The 19933-nt window shown below is 39.7% G+C and overlaps 2 protein-coding genes across 4 annotated transcripts in view; one reads left to right on the forward strand and one right to left on the reverse strand.

Moving 5' to 3' along the window:
* Positions 1 to 19933, forward strand: part of LIG3 (DNA ligase 3) — a 66780-nt gene that overhangs the window by 42721 nt on the left and 4126 nt on the right. Inside the window, exon 21 of the transcript XR_012688019.1 lies at positions 3578 to 3659. The gene's annotated coding sequence lies outside the window, so the exon portion shown is untranslated. The remainder of the gene's footprint in view (positions 1 to 3577; positions 3660 to 19933) is intronic.
* RFFL (ring finger and FYVE like domain containing E3 ubiquitin protein ligase) overlaps positions 1560 to 19933 on the reverse strand; it is a 66557-nt gene continuing 48183 nt past the window's right edge. For all 3 annotated transcript variants that reach the window (XM_075195039.1, XM_075195038.1, XM_075195040.1), the window contains exons 3-7: positions 18303 to 18644; positions 7621 to 7698; positions 5582 to 5792; positions 5078 to 5098; positions 1560 to 3483 (exon numbers count right to left, since the gene is read on the reverse strand). In XM_075195039.1, the coding sequence (XP_075051140.1) occupies positions 3305 to 3483; positions 5078 to 5098; positions 5582 to 5792; positions 7621 to 7698; positions 18303 to 18644 (831 nt within the window). In that variant the 3' untranslated portion in view covers positions 1560 to 3304. The remainder of the gene's footprint in view (positions 3484 to 5077; positions 5099 to 5581; positions 5793 to 7620; positions 7699 to 18302; positions 18645 to 19933) is intronic.

Below are 19933 nucleotides of genomic sequence, written 5' to 3' on the forward strand. Positions count from 1 at the left end.
AAAGGTTACAAGAGGAGGAGGAGGAGGAGGAGGAGGAGGACATTCTCCAGGCTCTCTGGTTTCCACTCACAATCCAAAAACATACTAGTAGGTTAATTGGCTGCTATCAAATTTACCCTAGTCTGTCTGTCTGTGTGTGTGTTAGGGAATTTAGACTAAGCTCTCTTGGGGCAGAGACTGATACGAGTGTGTTCTCTGTACAGCACTGTGGAATTAGTGGCGCTATATAAATGATGATGCGGTAAAAGGGCATTGCTCATGAAAACTTGCAAACTAAAGGGAGGAGGCAGACAAACAGGTGATACAGTAAGTGTAAGGGAACTAGAAATCTGACGGGGGGATAAACAGGAGTGGGTGGAACAAAGAGTGGAGGATGAATGATGGTAATACTTCAAATTTGAGGCACAAGAAAAAGGTGGTATAAGGAGGGCAGGGGAGAGGTTACACAGTGGAATGGCAGGCTTTCCTGAACAAGTGTGTTTTAAGAGATCGTTTGAAGCTTTGCAGACTATGATATAGCCTGATAGAATGAGAGAAATTGTGTCAGAAGGGGTGCAGGACAGGAGAATCTTGAATGCAGGAATGAGATGTTACCAGAATTGAGGCGATGGTTAGCTGATCGTACAGGGCAAAAAGGAGTATGAATGGAGGCGAGGTTGGAGACATAGGTAGCAGTGGAGTTAGAGAGCTTTGTAGGTGAGAAGTCATTTGAAGAAGATTATTTAGTGGAAAGGGAGCCAGCGGAAGGCTTGACAGAGGGGTGGCAGATGTAGACTGGTGAGAGGAAGATTTGCCACTACAGTATTGAATATTCACTGAAGAGGCGCAAGACGGGTGCAGGGAAGGCCAGTAAGGAGGAGGTTGCAGTAATCAAGGCGGGAAATGATCAGAGAATGAATGAATTTTGGTGGCATCAATGGAGAGGAAGGGTCTGAGGAGCCAGAGGTAGACAGAGAAAGAGCGGTTATAGAGGTAGGAGGTGAACCAAGAGAGGACAATGTCGGGCCAATAGGGTGGTCTACGGTGTCAAAGCACTTAGGATGATGGATGGAGGGTGATGCAAGTGGGGTGTGAGAGTTCTGATCTATGTATATACTTTTATAGAAATTTTGTGAAAGTGTCTACATTTAACTGCAAGGTTTTTATTCTGTGATTAAGACATTGTTTTATGTTTGTATACTTTTATTTCTATGTTTATTTTGATACTGTATCTATTGAAACTGTCCTTTTGTATCCTTCATAAACAAACCTGCATATTTGAGGTACATTATAAGTAATATCTTCAATATTGTTTCCATTACATATATTGAACTATTTTTATTCACATTGCTGGTCCTTTCATTATTCACCATATTTGCGCTTTGAATAATATATTTCCTATATTTCTGTATAAGAGCGTTAGAGGACTTCCATCCAATTTATCCTAGTGACTGCACAACATCCAGCTACCCAGTAAGGAGCGCAGATAGGTAAACAAACCACATCTAACCACTCCAGTTAATCAATGTAAACATAAAGACAAAACAAAATAATTACAGAAGAATGAAAAGAACACTCAATATTATCAAATTACTTTATTACAAAACAAAATAAAGCAGAAATCTGCAATGTAAAAATATCCCACAACCTGGAGAATTATCAAACTATTAATATGTTAACGCTTCATTAATGATCAGAGGCACATATGGCCAGTAGGATAATGTGCAAAAACAGGCACAGCACCCATTAGTCCAGTTGAAAGGTATAGAGCCCTTGTAATCATGAGTATCACTGTTAGCAGCTAATGTCAAAATGACTGGCACACACCTGGACTTCTTAAAGGGGAACTCCACCTACATCATCCAAGCAGATTACTTTACTTTCTTTGCCATTGGATAGGAGAACAGAATTTCCAGTCTGTGCACTGGATAAAACCGTATATACACAGATTGGGTCTTACATAAGGGCAATTAAAACAAATCTGCCTGGACATTGGAATTATCTTGGAGAGGAGTTTTGTAACTTTACCTTTAGCCCCATATTTAGTTGCATAACACTCAAATTATTAAATTCTACAGACAGACACTCTTTTGCCATAGCACAGGGCATAAACCACTAAAATACTTATTATATTGGGGGTCACATTTTTTCTTGATCATTTTACACAGACATTGCGGAATAAATGCATAAAAGACATTTTGTTTACGGCCTTGTTACAGTAGTAAATAAATGGTGATATGAATATGCTGTAACCTACAAGGTTGGCTATGCAAAGGCACATTCCTGCTTTGCAAATTAGTTTACATTATTAATACCTATCCACAAAGTAATTATTTTAAAAATAGTATTTAAATATTGTATCTGTTTAAAAATAAAGAATTTCTTCCTAGGTTTGTGCTCAGGAAGCAAGTATTTAATAATAGACTTAAAGCAGCAGTCAGACATTAAAATAATGCAATTTAAAAGCTGTTCAACTCCACAGTATGGAGCGTTTTTGAACTAAAGAGTGTTTTTGATACAGTCCTTTAAGATGAAGTCTGAAACTGATATCATAAACCACTACAATGGTAAATATTCTTGGCGGCCATATTTAAAAAAATAAATGACACCTCACTTCAGCATACTGGGCATATTGCATCTTGCAGTGCAAATAAAGTACAAAAATAAATCCACTAAAAATACAAGCTTAGGCTCTTACCAAAGAATACTCCTAATTAACAGAGATGCTGAATGAGACAAGTCTAATACCATTGCAGTGAAACACTGAACATTATTAGTTACCTCTCATACATAGAAATATTAAATTAGCAATTCATTTTTACATTTTATTCATCCTCCTATTAAAAGCACATCTCCCCACCTTTGGTCTCTCTGTTCAAAAAGATTTCAGAAATAAAAAAAGAAGTCTTTTAAAAAAGGCCATAATATTTCTGAATTATCAGAGTTCAGCCAACACCAAAATGGCTTAAGACAATAGTGATAAGGCACTACTTTATTACATATAAACTGTGATTACTCTCTTCAAAGAGAAATTTGGTAGTTTATATAACCTGTAGCGTAATTGTGGATGGTCACACACCTGTTAGAAAAGAGAACCTGGTACATGTGCCTTGAAGCACTTTCAGAGCACTCAATAACAGACAAACCACTTCATAAAAGATACTGGAAACCAAGAAAGAAGAATAGTATCAAAACTATAGAGATGTCTCCACATCAAATGATGGGACTTTGATTGATGTTTCTTTTGCGTACTCTTGGTCAGTATATGTACCAGTCGATTTAGGCTATATTGCGACTCCATAGTGCTTTGCTGCTGGGAAGAAAGTCAGGATCGGAAGACATGTACAGCCCTCACTACATACTGTCGACATATAGGACATTCACTCATGCGCTTGCCACACTTTGTGCAGGTTACCATGTGACCACACTCCAATAGTACACAGTCAATAGGGCAATCCATGCAGACCTTGCATAGATTCTCATCACCTGCAGGGCCAACTTTGCCTGTAAGATGACAAAATGTGTATAAGAAACATTACTCATATAGAGAGTCATATCAACGAACACATGATACAAAATATTTTGACTTGTTTCACAGCTAACTCAACAGTAAAGCGTTTGTTACATCACCACAAGATCATGAATATAACCTTGGATATAACTATAGCTATGTGAGCCAGGTAAGTGGCAATAATATTTTTAATGGACTATCTGTATCCATTTTAGGTTCCACGAGTGGTATTTAAATTGCATTTAATTCACAACAGATATGGGAACTCTAAGATAGCAATTCATCCCTTACAGCTACTTTATGCCACAGTGCATCAGCCCCCCACCCTTTCCTTACCCCCAGCAAGACAGTTAATGGGAATGTATTTAAGTTTTTGTTTTTTACAACCCTAGTAAATTCAAGACTACATTTGTTTGCCTAATGAGTTTTTTTTTATTTTTAAAAATACAAAACCAAAACACAGAACTTGAGCATACGTACGACCGTATTCAAATCCAAGCAGATCTCAAGATCCGTTTCCATTTGAATCTGGGTGCAAGTACTCAGTTCTTTTGGTCTACGCACGGCAAGTACTGTGCAGACAGACTGCAGTATACGCAGAAGCATATGTGCAATAAAAGGTCACATCAGAACGCATAACAAAAGTTTTAGATTATAAAATAAATGAACTCTAAACAGTGTGATCATTAATAAAAATAAAGATTTACATTTTTTTACATTAAATTCGCTTTTAAAAATGCATACTGAACATACAATGCCTTTTTATAGTCTATATTACTTGCATATACATGTTCTGCTACCTAGACTCTAGGTATGGTGGCCCTCTAGATCCTAGAGGCACACATACATGTACTTTTTTTAAAAAAAGTCTATACTATACGAGTCATCACCATCAGTAGGTACGTGCCCTGTAGCTGGTGCTAATGATACGGGTGAAATCAAGCACACTTACCAGAAACCCAGGGCTTGAATCAGCTGCACCTACGTCAGCACACCCTTACTGCGCATGGCTTATATTAGTTTGCCCTCTTCCTTCCCCAGTTTGGAATCTCAAATCGTAGGAAATTGTGTCATTTGCAATTGCACATGAATTGCGTTCAGTGGCGTAAGGTCAGTTTCTCAGTATGCAGAGAGCTATTTCACGTAACATATGCTATGCAAATAGCCCACATCCTAACATCTGAATCTGCTCTAAATGTATTGTATTCAGGCTATCCTGTCCCCCTCTGTTTCTTTGCTATTTTTGTTAATTTCATTCTATGTCAAAAGAACTGGGTTGCTTTTCAGAGAAAAATTAATGATCTTGTGTTTGCTCATCATTAATTCATGGGAAAAGCAAACACTTCCATGTAGAAACCTCCCAGTGGGTGGTCTGTTTAAAAAATCTTACCCAGTTTTTCACCCTTTTAACCACCAATTGGAATAAGTGAATCCTATTTATGTCTAGGACCATGTATGACCTACTATCAGGCCCTTTACGACTCGGCATATATAGCAATGCATGATTCTCCATGCCCATGTCTGTCTAATCCTTGTCACAAACAGACTTCAACGGGTGACAATTACACTGTACATTGAGAAGCTTACCTTTTTCTTCATCCACCGAAACTAAAAAAAAAAAAAAGGAAGCAAAATTATGAACATTATATTTATTAAAGAACAAAACAAACAGGTACAAGGCAAGATAGGTTGTACAATTTTGTTAAAACTATTTTAACTTCAAAGTAATGGTATTCTTTGAAGGCTGAGACTGGGAATTTCACTGCTGAATTTACAGTTTGAACAAGTAGATTTGCATTAAGAGTCACTAACATCCTATGATGTGGTATGAAACCATTATGAATGTATAATATGAAGATTACAGTAGAAACACACAATCAATGCAACAAAATCTCAAGAAATGTGCTATTATGTGCATAGGTCATTACAAAAGGTGTTCTAAAATAAAGGGTACTTTTTTTTCTGTGCTGCAGTTATCTCAGAATATAAATACACACATCAATATTTTAACTGCTCTTTCAATTAAATACACAACATAATTACAAGGCAGTTAAATAATATATATGCGTATAAATATATAGCTTGCTGTACCCTTTTGTTGAAGATCCTTCTGATCATTGTAGAGTCGGGTTACACGTTCCATTAATTCCCACTTCTCGCAGCAGCCCTTGTAATTCACAAAGTTTCTGACCAAAATCTCCTTTAACTGACGCACAGACAAGGATTCAATGTCATCTAAATTGCCGATGTCAGAGAGCGAGGCTCTCCTCCCGGGCACCAGTATCTCTTCAGAGTCTGTAGACTAGGAAAGAGAGTAAAGATTACTTCAGGTATGATTAGGATTTTATTTTTACTCAAACGCTTTCAATGAAATATGTTCATTTATTCTCTCAGTAAATAGGCAAGTTGTACATTTCAAATAGATACCTCCATCTTGTTTATTAGCTGAAAATAAACAAAATGGAGTATCTTTGCCCTGTTGATTTTGTTTTTCGAATGTCTTGCTTCATTTTAGGGCAGATATATTTTGACCATGATCACTGTTTATTTGTAAGGTGCCATAAAACTCTGCAACGTAGAACGGTCAGAAGGACAAATCATACGTAAAAATAGAACTAGTACATACAAGGTTGACGAAGGAGGTGCAGAAGTGAGACGGCAGACAGGGCTCCTCTGTTCATGAGAACTTACAGTATAGAGGACAATGCAATATGGTGAAGCAGCTCTTTCTAATGAAAGTGATAATACAGTTCAGATCTTATCAATTTCTGCGATGAATCTGGAGAGTTAAATCTCACATAACCGACTGAAGTGTGATCCCGATATACTATCATTTTCCCCCCCATTGTTTATCAGATATCCAGCAGGGCACATTGAAAATTGAATGTTCTTCCCACATGCTGTTCATATATTACAGTGCACTAAAGGTTAGATTACAAAACTTGCCATATATCAAACATAGAAATCTCAGAACACATGAAATCCCAGCCCTGACTGTATAGTGGTAATGGGCCAGAGAAAGAACATGGCAATAAAATAAAAACGCTCTCTTTAAAAAGAGACATTAAATTTAAATATTAGGTACTTTTAAAAACATGCATGTTCCACACATGCCAAGTAAAACAATCATGATCCATCGCTGAGAGTTGCTCTGTTTAAAAGTTAAAGTCAAACAAAAGTTTTACCACTTTCGGGGAGGTGCGCGCACAGGGAGGGGGGGGAATTAACTATAAAAAAACACAGGTGGTCAGTGGACAGCAACAGGCACCACAATACTGTGCAGCAGACAGGAAGTAGGAAGTCTTCACTTCCTGTCTGCTGATCTGTGAAGAGGAATCTTTTTTTTTTTTTCCCAAATAGGGCCTCCAACATTCCAGGATATGAGTACATATGCTAAGAAAGGTTATGTGTTAAATAAAGAACATTACAATTTCCATTTCTCATGAATAGGCCAAAGATAGTTATGATATGTCCATTTGTAATACAAAGCTTGAAGTCTATCATTACAGAAAAAGGAAAGCTTATTGGACTGATTCCACATTAGCCTGCAAAGGGGTTAAACACACCAATGCTCTACTGCCGTACATTGTCACGTGGTCTGAGAATAGGTTAGCATGGCTTGGAGGTTGGAGACAAACCAGCGCCTTATGTAACTTCTGCTTGGAGTAGTATAGGGTCTGTGAATAGCACTTAGAATGCTGAAATTCTTTTGATGTGCTACTTGCAGCCACACTATGCTCTTTAATAGATGAACATAGCACACAATCTATAGGGGGAATTCAATTGGCCGCGTTACTGGTAAAAGTAACGCGGCCTGCGCATTATTACGGTAATAATGCGCTTAATTACCGTTATTACGGTAGTTTCAACGCCGGCTTTTTGCTTGCAGCTCCCTGAACTGCAAGCAGAAAGCCGGGTTAAAATTACTGTAATAACGGTAACAGCTTTAACGCCGTGCTAATTCGAGGGGAATTGAATTCCTCCCTATATATAGCTGATTTTTATATATCAAATGGAATGAATCAACTTTTTGTGCAGTGCTTTAATAGAAATAGATTATACTCGTTTGTTGCTTAAGTAAAAATAATTGCTACTTTGTAAAATGTTATTCTGGTAGCAATATATTATACCTCAGTCTCTTCATCATGCGGGTCATCAGTCTGTGCTTGCATTCCATTTTCTGGATTCGAAAAGATGGTTCCATTTGTCTGCAAAAAAGATGGTGAACAAACATCATCAACAGTATGTTTGTAGACCATTTATGTTATCACCAAAAAGACACTATGGCTGGCAAAAACAAAAGAACAAAAGCACATTTGCTAGACCAAACTCAAAATAAGCCTCACTGCAAATCAAGCAAGTGAAATATTTACCATAACATTTGCAAGTATTATATATTGCATTAAAACAGTTCTATCCAAATTTACAAAAGTGAGGTTAGCAAAAGAATAATACCGTATATACTCGTGTATAAGCCGAGTTTTTCGGCACATTTTTTGTGCTGAAAAAAGCCCCCCCTCGGCTTATACTCGAGTCCCACTTACCTGGTCTCCGTTTTCCAGTCTCCCCCGCTCATCTGCAGCCTCTGTGGATCACTGTCAGCCACCATTTTATTGTAGCCCGTTTTTGTGTGTTCATTGCACATGGAACAATAAAGTTAAATGAAAAGGAGCCTGTCAGTCAAAGCTAAAGACCGGGACATTTCCATCTAGCCCCGCTGGTCAGAGACACATGTGAGTACTCTGACTTGTCCACTGCAATTATTTGCAGCAGTTTTATAAAGTCCAATATTTTCATTTTTTGTCACCTATTAATAAGTGTCTGAAGATTCTTTTGCATAACTGTGAAATCATTGAAAAGTCTAAAAACATCCCAAACTTCAAGTATAATAAGGGTTAAATCACACAAAGCAAATTGTATTGTTCTGTTAAAATGTTTATCCAGCAAACAAAATCAAACTTATCTTTATCTGAGCTATTATATCAAATTCTATTTAGTGTATGTGCAGCATCTTTTGCATTACTAAAGCCTAAATTACTGTACTGTTCTGAACACTTAGGAGTAACTGCTCATCACCTTCTAAAGGCGAATAAACTTAACTGGCACATGTATTTAGTATCCACAGACTGTCTCATTGATTTATATATTAATGATCTGAGTTGTCTTTAGTGAATGTTATTTATATCTGTGTTCACCTATTAGGCTTGATACCAAGTGCAGAGGATTTAGTTTAACCATTTGTGTACAATTTATTAGGATATGGGTATATATTATGTACTTATAAAATTTTATTGATGTTTAATAACAATAAATTTTGATATATTCATTCACAACCTCACGTTTGTATTATTGGGAGCCCAGTGTTAATGATATCCAGCACTGTTTTTATTTTTGAAACTTACCAGTAGCTGCTGCATTTCCCACCCTAGGCTTATACGCGAGTCAATAAGTTTTCCCAGTTTTTTGTGGTAAAATTAAGTGCCTCGGCTTATATTCGGGTCGACTTATACTCGAGTATATACGGTAACTATGATTTTTCTATGAATGAGTATATGGAATGACAGTGAATATGCATTTGTGAATATGTCTCCTTAAAGACAGTTAATACTCATTTAAAATAGCAAAACAAAACAAACAGGGACAGAAAAACCGGTATCCAACGTTTAACATCACATTACAGCTGTGTATATATTACTAATCTGAAATGTATTAACAAAAAAGGTACTATAAACCCCTTCTGATGGATATTATCTAATATACATAGAATCAATGGACAATATAAAAAAGTTCTTTGCCATGTGTATAAAATATATATCATTGCAATTAGATCATTTTGACCACTTTAATGACTTTGGGTAAAAAACAAACAAAGAATAGCAATATAACTTAAAACTCAATACTGGAGAGACAGAAAAAAAAAAAAAGGAAAAATTTTGGAAACAAGTGATAACCCAAAATAGGTATTACAACTTCCCCCAGCTAATTGTATAGCCGCATGTACGCAATTCTACAGAGCAAGTAGAAAGGCAGACTCAACACTCAGTACTGTACATTCTATGTGCTAGAAGCAACTACACAACATATTGTTGAGGTTACAATGTCTTTAACAATGAAGTGTACTGCACATAAAAGTACATTATTTATAGGGTGTACAGATTTACAATGATCAGCACTACATTTACCAGCAACACCTCCTCATGAGGTACCATGCTAAGCATTAATGAAAACAAATATTTGTACGTGTAAAAAAAAAACATTACCATAGATAAAATAAATCCAATCTTTTCAGCTGGGGGCTGAAAAGTAACATTACTTTTCCTCCTCATCTCCCCATTCTGAAAAATAATATTTTTGATTTTTATGTGCCCCTAACACTTGTTATTTTACATGGCAAGATTATTTAAATGAGATTGAGGGGTGGGGGCGAGTGCTTGTTTGGCTGGGGCCTGCACAATTTTTCCCTTGCTACAAGAAAGCTTGAACAAACTAATTGAAAAAAAAAAAAATGAAAAAAAAACGTACATAAAAAAAAAAAGACAATAAAAAGATAACCGATGTCCCCAGACACTCATAATTAAGATAGTAACGAGTCATGAACAAGTACTATTTTAGAATAGAATAAAAAAAGTTGAAGTTAATGAGGAGACCCATTCTAAAGTAAGAAGACAAGATTTTTTAAGTGACATTTTTACTCTTTCCTCCATTTACATTTTCAGTCATAACCACAATACCACAGACAACAGGCACAGAGTGAAAGTGCCACTATAACATCAAACAAGCTGTAGGTGTACAGTTTTAAATGCACGAAGCGTACACTTGTAAATCTCTATGGAATGTACTGGTGTTCTATTAGTATAAATCTGCCACATATATTAAAGCAGCCACTGGCAGACATGAAAAATTAACTATTTTCTTTGTAGAAGCTTAAGACTGTCAGCTGCTGGCAATCAATAATGTCCTTCAACTTTTAGCTTAACTGAACCTCCTTTTGTCACGAGCCGCAATGGCTTGCGTCCCAGTGCAACAGCTGGGCTGTCACTTCCGCCCTCCTTGCCCCACCATGAGAATGGCCAGGACACTTAGTTAAGTGTGGTAGCCGGGCGCGAGAGCATTAGGGGATTTTTTTTTTTATTAGGCAGCATCTGGGGATCATTAGGGTATTGCTGGAGCCTGCCTCCTGACTGGTCACTAAGTATTTAAGGCAGGGAGGGCTTAGCCTCCCTGCTGGATATATAGCATCTGTGTACTGCACAAATGCTAACCAGCTCTGTACTCTTATCCTGTGGATACTCTGCTTCTGACCAGATTCCTGTTGTGAACTTTAGCTTTGACCTTTACCCTGCTTGAATGTCAAATATACCCGACGTCTGCCTGTTTATTGGATTACCCCTGCCTGCAACCTGCCCTGACCTGTGGCCTGTCTTCTGGTTACCACGCTTGCTGCTGACCCACGACCTTTCGCCTGTCTCCGGTATATGCTTTCTGTATTCCGGTTATTCTCCGTCCTGCGCTACGGTTATTCTCATAAGCTTTTACTACCTTAGAGTTAAGTCGTGGGGACATCAGAGTACCTCCGAACAAGTTCAGTTCCACGGGAAAGGCAGCTGCTAAAGGTGAAGACCTCTATTAGCCTGGTTTGAAAAGCTTATCTAATAGTCATTAGCCTAACACCTTCTTCTGGTTCTGGAGAAGGCCATCGCTTTTGTATGGACACTCTTTGTTATCCACCAGCTTGGAGTAGATGTGTATTTTTCTTTTGCATAATGCTTACTGCTGCACAGATTCAGGGCAGTTTTTACCAGAAATTGTGGTGGCAACTGCACGCCATGCAGGCAACATAAATCTCCAAAGGTTGAACTTACTGGGTCCAGCAGCTAAACAGACATGGTATTCCAGTAATCTTTGAAACAACTTTGTCCTTTGTGTGATAACACTCTTCTGTAGTACTCTAAACTGCCACTGCCCTCACACATTTTTAACGGTTTTATAATTGTGAGAAGAGTATTGTGCAGGAGGTAGGGTACAAAGCTTATCTAAAATACAGCCATCTCTAACTGCATCCACATACCTATAAGTACCGAACAGATAGATTTAGCTTTATTGTTTGTTATCTACACCCTAAGAGCTCCCATAGACTAACATATTAGTAATATATAAATCACTGGCATGATCATAAAAAAATTCTTCCTACAGTTATTACGAGGAGCTCTGCTAAACAACTTCAGGGACAGTATGGGCAAATTTAGGGGTAATTTTTAATTGTGTTTTAGTAGAAAACTTATCCAGACTTCTTTGGGAGTTGGGGTTTTCTGCATAATAGATCTCATACCAGTTTATAGACACTTTATTTTTGTGGTTTTGCAATGTCTATTTTCACTTTAGCTAAGACACAGATAGCAAAATAGTTAATAAATCCATCACTTGCCACAAGTAACTAAGGGACAGTTGTTACTGAAAACTGAACATTGCTCTCAGCTAACTTACTTTAAACTTGACAAATTGGCCCTCAGTTGATCATAACACGTACACCTAAAACACAGATCTATTTAAATCAATGCACACTTGTATGCTACTTTACTTGCTTTACAGCAAATATTAATCCACTTACAAACAGTCTCCTCATAAAAAAAGTAAACATTAACTGGGATCTTCCTCAATCCCTCCTGAATCAGTTCTGGATGACCAATCTTGCAAAATGACAGTTCTAACAGACCAGGGTTTTATCTGCAATCTGGGTCTCTTTAACCCCTGTTTGACCCATATATCATCTGGATTTAAACTACCCATGATATTAATTCTTTAAACTGCTCATGGGGCTATGCAGTAGTTTCCTTAGGTTTAGGTATACATTCCACACAAAGCTACATTGTAATGTTATGCTAAAAAAGTGTTGCATGCTGATGAGACTTGCTGCTTTTCTTCTCCTCAACAGGCCATGAAAGAGTTCTGAGAAGGAGAAATTATCTAACTGCTTTTCTGGACTTAAGAAGGAGGAACCACACTATATACGAGGGGAATGTAACATACCGGGAATGATAAGTTTTTCCCATTTCTACATAGCTGACAAAGAAGTTAGCCTTTCATTATGGCTGCCAAGTGGCTTAGAAGTATGTGCATTTGTACAAAGTTATATGCACTTTCAATCTACATATTTTATGGTTCCTCAAAAGACCTTTTAGATCTTTTCATTGATGGCATGAAATAACGGGATTTATACTTACGATAAATCTTTTTCTCTGAGTCCATCTGGGGGAAACTCCTTAACCATGGGGATTGAGTCGGGGGGAGGAGTCTGGCACCCAAAGAGTTAACTTTTTTCAGCTGACAGCATATCACCCCCACCAATTCCCCACATACCTCAGTTTGATTACAAAAGCCATTAGGAAGATAGGCCAATCAACCAAGACACACCACTCAACCGAGGGGGGAGTGGAGACAAAACAACGAAAAGACGGGGGGGATCGGAGTGTCCCCCAGATGGACTAAGAGAAAAAGATTTATCGTAAGTATAAATCCCGTTTTCTCTTTCATCCATCTGGGGGACACTCCTTAACCATGGGGACTTACAAAAGCAATCCCTCTGAAGGGTGGGACCGCTCCGATCTCCTTGCACGCAGAACACTACGGCCAAAGGTGGCGTCCCCAGACGCAAATATATTAAATTGGTAGAATTTCGTAAAGGTATGGACCGAGGACCAGGTGGCTTATCTGCACAGCTGGTCCACCGTGGCTCCATTACGAGCCGCCCAAGACGCCCCAACCGACCGGGTAGAATGGGCAACAATACGTTTCGGCACAGGGAGATTAATACGGACATAAGCCTCCCTGATAGTCAGGGTAAGCCAACTCCGTTTGGAAAAGTCAAACACCACAAATAGAGAATCTGTCTTGCGTATCTTTGCAGATCTCTTAACATATATACGTAATGCCCTCACTACGTGCAAATATTTATTTGTCTTTGTTCCAGGAGTCTGAGGGTCCTCTCTCTATGGGACCCTGTAGGGCAGGTTTTACCTGCAGCCCCAAGGCCTTGCTAGGACGTCCCTTACCAGTGGATCCCTTGTTCTTACGCAGAACTCTGGGACTTCCCTGTCTTTTGTTCGGTTCTTGTCCAGCAACCACCAGCTGAGGACCTACCTCCTCCACTGGTACCTCGAACGCGGGAATGCTCCTCTGGGGTGGGACCCTGCCCAGGGTAAGGTCGCGAAAGATGTCACCATCTTTCCCAGCAGCTTCAAAGACCTTGCTACTGACGGCCTCTTGTCTGACAGGATTCTGCCTGTCCACTCCATCTAGGACCTCAACTTGTCCTGTGAGGACAACCTTCTGCTGCGTACCAAGTCCCTCACTAGTCTCAAGAACTCATTCTTAGACAAGGGATTCTCTGTGACCCTTTCACACTGTAGAAGTTCGGTCATAGACTGAACAACTCGTCTAGCCTTAGCACCCTGAATGGGTGTGACTAAAACCTTTTCCCTTACTGGAAAATCTAAGCCTGTATAGCTCTTTCTGATTTGACAGAAGCCAGCGAGGTAATTTTTTTCCAAAACCTGAGGTGAGCTGGTCCCATGAATTCTATCAGGATATTCTGGACCTACTCGTCTACCGAGGACCCTGTCTGCTGCCGGGCAAACCCAAGCAGCTGTCCTCCCACCCCACCCTCTTGAACCAGAGGTGGGTGGTAGTCATGCTGCTGGTCTATCCGGCAGCTTGGCGGAAGAAGCTCCGCGCCACAGGGGCAAAGGATGACCTTCCCCTACGGGACTGTCTCCTGGATTCCACGGCCCCTGGACTGGTAGTCTGGCCTCTGCCAGACCCGCCCCCGTAAGGAGGCTGTCTGAAAGAACTAAACCTAGGCCTAGCCCTAGGTCTTGGGAGTATTTACAGGCAAGGACGACTTCTTGCCCCCTGAAGCCTGTAAAATTCAAGAGTCTAATTCTGGACCAAATAGCATCCCACCCGTATACGGGATGGATTCTAATGATCTTTTAGACTCTGAATCCGCATTCCAAGCCCTTAACCAAAATGCCCTTCTAGCTACTACAGCTGTAGCTGAAATAGACGAAGCTATGGAGGCCGAATTATGGGCCGCTTCATATACATAGCCTGCTGCCTTCCTTAGCGGCATGGCCAGAGGCAGTAAATCTGAATCCTGCAAGGCAGACTCTAACTGCCCTGCCCAGACTTCCATGGCCCTAGCTACCCAGGTAGAGGACAATGCTGGCCTGAGGCTAGTACCGGCGGCCGAGAAGATCGACTTCAGCAAGGACTCTAGTTTCTTGTCAGTCGCGTCCTGTAAGGTCGCTGACCCGGGTACAGGTAGTGTAGTCTGACGAACCAATCTCGCCACAGGTGCATCCACCTTTGCCACCTGTTCCCAACGGGTCATATCCTGCTCCTGAAGGGGATACAGTACGCCAAACTTCCTTGGCATAGAGAAACTCTTATCTGGATATTTCCAAGAGGCCTCTACAATATCCCTCAACTCAGCTGAGGGAGGGAACCTGACCACCTGCTTAGAAGCCTTCTTAAAGAGGGAGCGGTCCAAGGACTTTGTCTCCTCTACTTCAGCAAACCCCAGAGTCTGACGAACTGCTCTTACCAGGTCGTCCATACCCTGGTGCCTAGAGTTTCCTTCCGACTCTATAATGGACACATCTGAATCGTCCAACAATTCCCCCTCCTCCTCTGAGGAACTCTCAGAGTCTGACACTGACCACAGCGCTTTAGCTGTCTGTCTACGTCTTTTAACACTACGCTTGTGTCTGGGGTTTTCCAGTAGATGGGTAAGCCGGTCCAGGCCTTTAGCCACCGCTGACCAACCCACGTCTCCTATCTGGGAAACCCCCGGGAGGGTTGGGGAGGGAAATAAACCGACCCCTGGGGAAAATGACTCATCTGTCATTCCTGCTGTTATACCCTGAGAAGCCACCGATGTAGATGGGATCTCAACTGGTTTAGATAACAGACTTACAAGGGTATTAACTCCATGTGTTAAGGCAGCCGCCCACTCAGGAGGATTTACCGTTATGGTGGAGGTGTCTATAGGCTGCTTCACAGGAGCCACAGTGCAGACTGCACAGAGCCCCCCCTGATCCAGCCGTTCACTTGTTAGTTTAACATTACATTTTGAACAGACATTATGTTTGGTACGTGTTGTTTTGCTTTTATCTGCCATCACAAGATAAGAAAAACTAAATCACATTTCAAAATTCACAAACACTTCTCCAATTTATCAGAAAATACAGATTAGGTTATATTGACATATCATAGTATTTCTGATTTAAATAAGACAGGCTTGGAGAACTTTTTTCGTTTTCTCATAAACATCATTGTCTTATAATATACATGTCTACACATGCACACACATACACACAGAAGAAATAAAAGTGATACTCAGCGGGGAAGATATGTCTCAACAGTGCACTTCTCTTCAAATGACTGCTGCAACTGTCCTCCTTTTGAAGCTTGGTGCCAAAAAGGGATCTTCCACGTGCTCACTCAGCGGGGGAGGGGAAGAGGTGCTTCTCAACACATTCCCCTACCACTGGAATCTCCTTCTGTGTCTCTGCTAACAGCGATTTCCCCATTCTACATAGGTGAAATCCTGTTGCTTTATCTTTCTCACATTTTGCTACCACACCGCAAAATACAGGTACATATTTATCTATGAACCAGTCAAAAGATAGTATTTCTGTTCCTTTCCCTCTATATAGAGAGGATAAGGTATAATTAGTCAAGCTGAAAGGCTGCAGCAGGTTTTTCAGTAATGACTGCAATTAGCACAGAACACCTGGGCCCATTTAGCATTACATTTGGAACAGACAATATGTTTGGCACGCCCAAACACTTTCACAACCTTTATCAGAAAATACAGACTAGGTTATTTAACATATCATAGTATTTCTGATTAAATAAGACAGGTTTGGAGAACTTTATAGTTTTCCTTAAACACAGTTCTCTCAACACCTCATAGTCTTATAATACACATGCATACACAGAAGAAACAAAGTGATATTTAGCGTGGAAGATATGTGTTAACAGTGCACTTCTCTCCAAATGACTGTTGCATCTGTCCTCCTTTTGAACTTTGGCGCCAAAAGGGATCTTCCACGTGCTCACTCAGCAGGGGGGGGGGGGAGCGGTGTTCCTTAAACACATTCCCCTTCCACTGGCTCTCCTTCTGTGTTGTTTACTTTAACAGTGTTTTGCCCTTTCTCTTATATTAGGGGAAAACCTGTTAGAATGTGTTCCCCGCTGGCGCTATTCAAAGCGCGCCATCCTCAAGAATTCATTGCCATCCCCATGGGAGGAGGAACTTGGTATACTCCAGCTGGCTTCCGGGGAACCTCAGCAGTAAAGGCGCTCTCTGCCTAATGGCAGCGCCCGTCCTGCATCAGCGGGGAGAGTCTCTTGCCGACTGCTTCCTGCTGTGAGAAGCGCTTCTTACCTCTCTGTCAGCGGGGCCGCCCCCCCCCCCAACAGGCGCTTCTCCCACGAGTCAGCTCCGTTTACACGGAGCCTCTCGCCACTGTCAAAAGAAAAAAACTGCAAAAGAAAAGGAAAAAACCTATAACGAGTGAACCCTGTTCACTGTCTCTCTTGGAGCTCTTCAGGTGCAACCTTCTTCCAAGGGCAACCAATTCAAACTGAGGTATGTGGGAATTGGTGGGGGTGATATGCTGTCAGCTGAAAAAAGTTAACTCTTTGGGTGCCAGACTCCTCCCCCCGACTCAACCCCCATGGTTAAGGAGTTTCCCCCAGATGGATGAAAGAGAAAATCAAATTGCACTGGAAAACAAAGCTTTAATGAGGGGGGGTTCGACAAATCTAAACATCTACAAATTACCTGCTGGATACGAAAGTACACAAAGTAGATTTATATTAAACTGGTAATGTTAAAGTACAGAACATTAAAAATTTCCCTTAATTTTTATGTAAATTAACTTTTCAAATAAAGTATAGCAATAATAACATTCAAATTGTAAAGCATAACTGTTAATTTGGGCTCAACTATGTATAGGACACTTCAACACAACCTAAGTCCAAATACAATTTAAACCAATTAACCCAAAGCAGTCTTCTTCCGTTAACAAACCATAACAAACACACCCTTCCTGCACACCTCGCTCTGTCTGTAGCCTCCATCCTCTTTGTCTCTGGCTTACGGACAAACAAGAAAAAGCGAATTTTAACCAAACCAGCAATCCCACATAGAAGATTTATTTTTAAATGTATAATTTCCTTAGCTGTTCTTCTACATTTCATTATTTCTTTTCAAATTCTCTGGGGTTTGCAAAATATGGCTGCCAGGCACAATCAATCTGCTACACAGATACAGGCTCACATGTCATGTGAAGGCAAAAGGGGAGAGAGGAGAAGGGGGAGGGTTTTACATTACATAGACCAGACAGAGCTCAGAGGGGCTTTCCAAAGGGAAGCATGGTAAATTCCTATTACACTACACACATGGAGCGACAGATAATTCAGAAACAGCCTGATAAATTGGTGTAATAAAAAAATAAATTAAAAAAAATAATATTTTTTAATAACGCTGCTTTCTGTGTACCTAAGGCAAGTGAGTAGAAATATGAACTATGTGTCTCTTCTTTTCACATTTACTAGCAACTTGAAGTGTCATTAACCCAACAATGACTCCTGCCTCTGCATCTCCATGCTGTTAAAACAAGGTGAACATGAACAGTGTTGTAACAGATAGTACATGTAGAAAGGTTTAATTATATTTTGTCTCTTCATATAGGTTAAATGTAATGTCGAATTTAAGACACTCAGAAATACAGAGGTCACTTACTGTTGGAATGTCTTCTGCTGTGTGCATTTGATTTGAACCAATATCTGTCCACTGGCTGCCCTGATTAGATGAATAGGGGGGGACAGTAGTCACATCTGGATAGGTCACAGGCCTCAGAGTCAAAACCAGCTGTACTAGGTCTTCTTTTTCCCGACACAGGTCTGTAGGTATGTCTCTCATTAACAAATAATCCCGAAGATCTTTTACTTTGAGCTTTAATAACTCATCCCGGGTGAAGAAAGTGGAGCGTATCCTCTGGCACAGTTGACAAAGATGTAGGCCATCATTTAGTGATGTTAGACAAGATCCACAAAAGTCATTCCTGCAATCCATGCAGGGATTCTAAGGAAGAAAGACATTGGCTATGTTTAAAAGAGAGAAGCACTAGGTGATCACTACACCTGAATTTATAAGTCATTAATATAAATTGCAGAACAGTGTGTTATGTACAGCAGAACTAAATATTGCCTCAATATGGGCCAGCATTGTAAGACGTTTTCAATAAAAAGGTTTAGAAACATCACAGATCTGAAAAATTGCAAGCTACAGGGCAAAAATGGTCCTGTTTAGCAAAGTTCAGGATGTACACACATTAACCGGATTGCTGAAATGACATCAATGCGTGTGTGCGTGTGTGTGTGGTAGACAATGGCACATGTGACAACTTGGGTCAGCAGATCACTAAGCAAACAAAGAAGTAGTTCAATACACAGCTGTATGCTTGGGTTACAGTACAGTTTATTGTTTTCAGAAAGATTACACTTGCAGTGGACAAAGGCTTTTTAGTTGGAATGCAAAGGAAAAGCAATGTATATGTGGCTACCTAACTTAACTGTCAGATTTTCTTTAACAGTAAACTGGAACAGAAGTTTTATGCAATTACATATAGTGAAGTATCTTGTACTCAATGTGGAAAAAAAAATGAAAGTGCTTTTTTTATTTTACTAATTTAGAATCATTGTGTGGGCAGGTGATCTGTACATGTACAAGAGCCTTGCCTTGCACCCAGATTCCACCCCCCCCCCCTATTGACACATCCCCTATTATTACAAAAGGAAGTTGAGACATCCATTATGCCAATCATGTTGCCACAGTCTCAATAGGACCTTTTATCACTGGATAACAGGCCGCCTTGTGAGATACTTCAAACATGAATCCTGGATGCCCATGTGATCCTATTTATATTCTATATACATAATCACAACAATTGTGTATCAAACACTAATACCAATATAAAATATAATAGCAAAAACATAATTACAGCACTAAAAACTAACTTGAAAGTCACTGAATAATCTTGCTAAAATGTATATACTAAAATCTTGCTAAAATGTATATGTATTCTTAGCATGCATTTGCAAATGTGTGTAACTAAGAATTATGCATTTTTATGTACAAGTAGAAATAGCAGCTTTGTTACTGGCTATAGCAATGTGCTGGGGGATTTTTTTCTGTATTTGCTCCTTTCAGGATAACCCCACCCTTTCAATCACTTGCTGTTAGCCTATAAAATGACTGAGCAACTTTCCTTTCTATTTTGTTAACATTTATATACCCAACATACCTAATGGATCACCAGTTAAAATGACAATGTATTAAACAAACAATCCATAAACACATATAAAATGTTG

The sequence above is a fragment of the Mixophyes fleayi genome, chromosome 2 (assembly GCF_038048845.1).
Source record: "Mixophyes fleayi isolate aMixFle1 chromosome 2, aMixFle1.hap1, whole genome shotgun sequence".
In the NCBI taxonomy this organism is placed as follows: Eukaryota; Metazoa; Chordata; class Amphibia; order Anura; family Limnodynastidae; genus Mixophyes; species Mixophyes fleayi.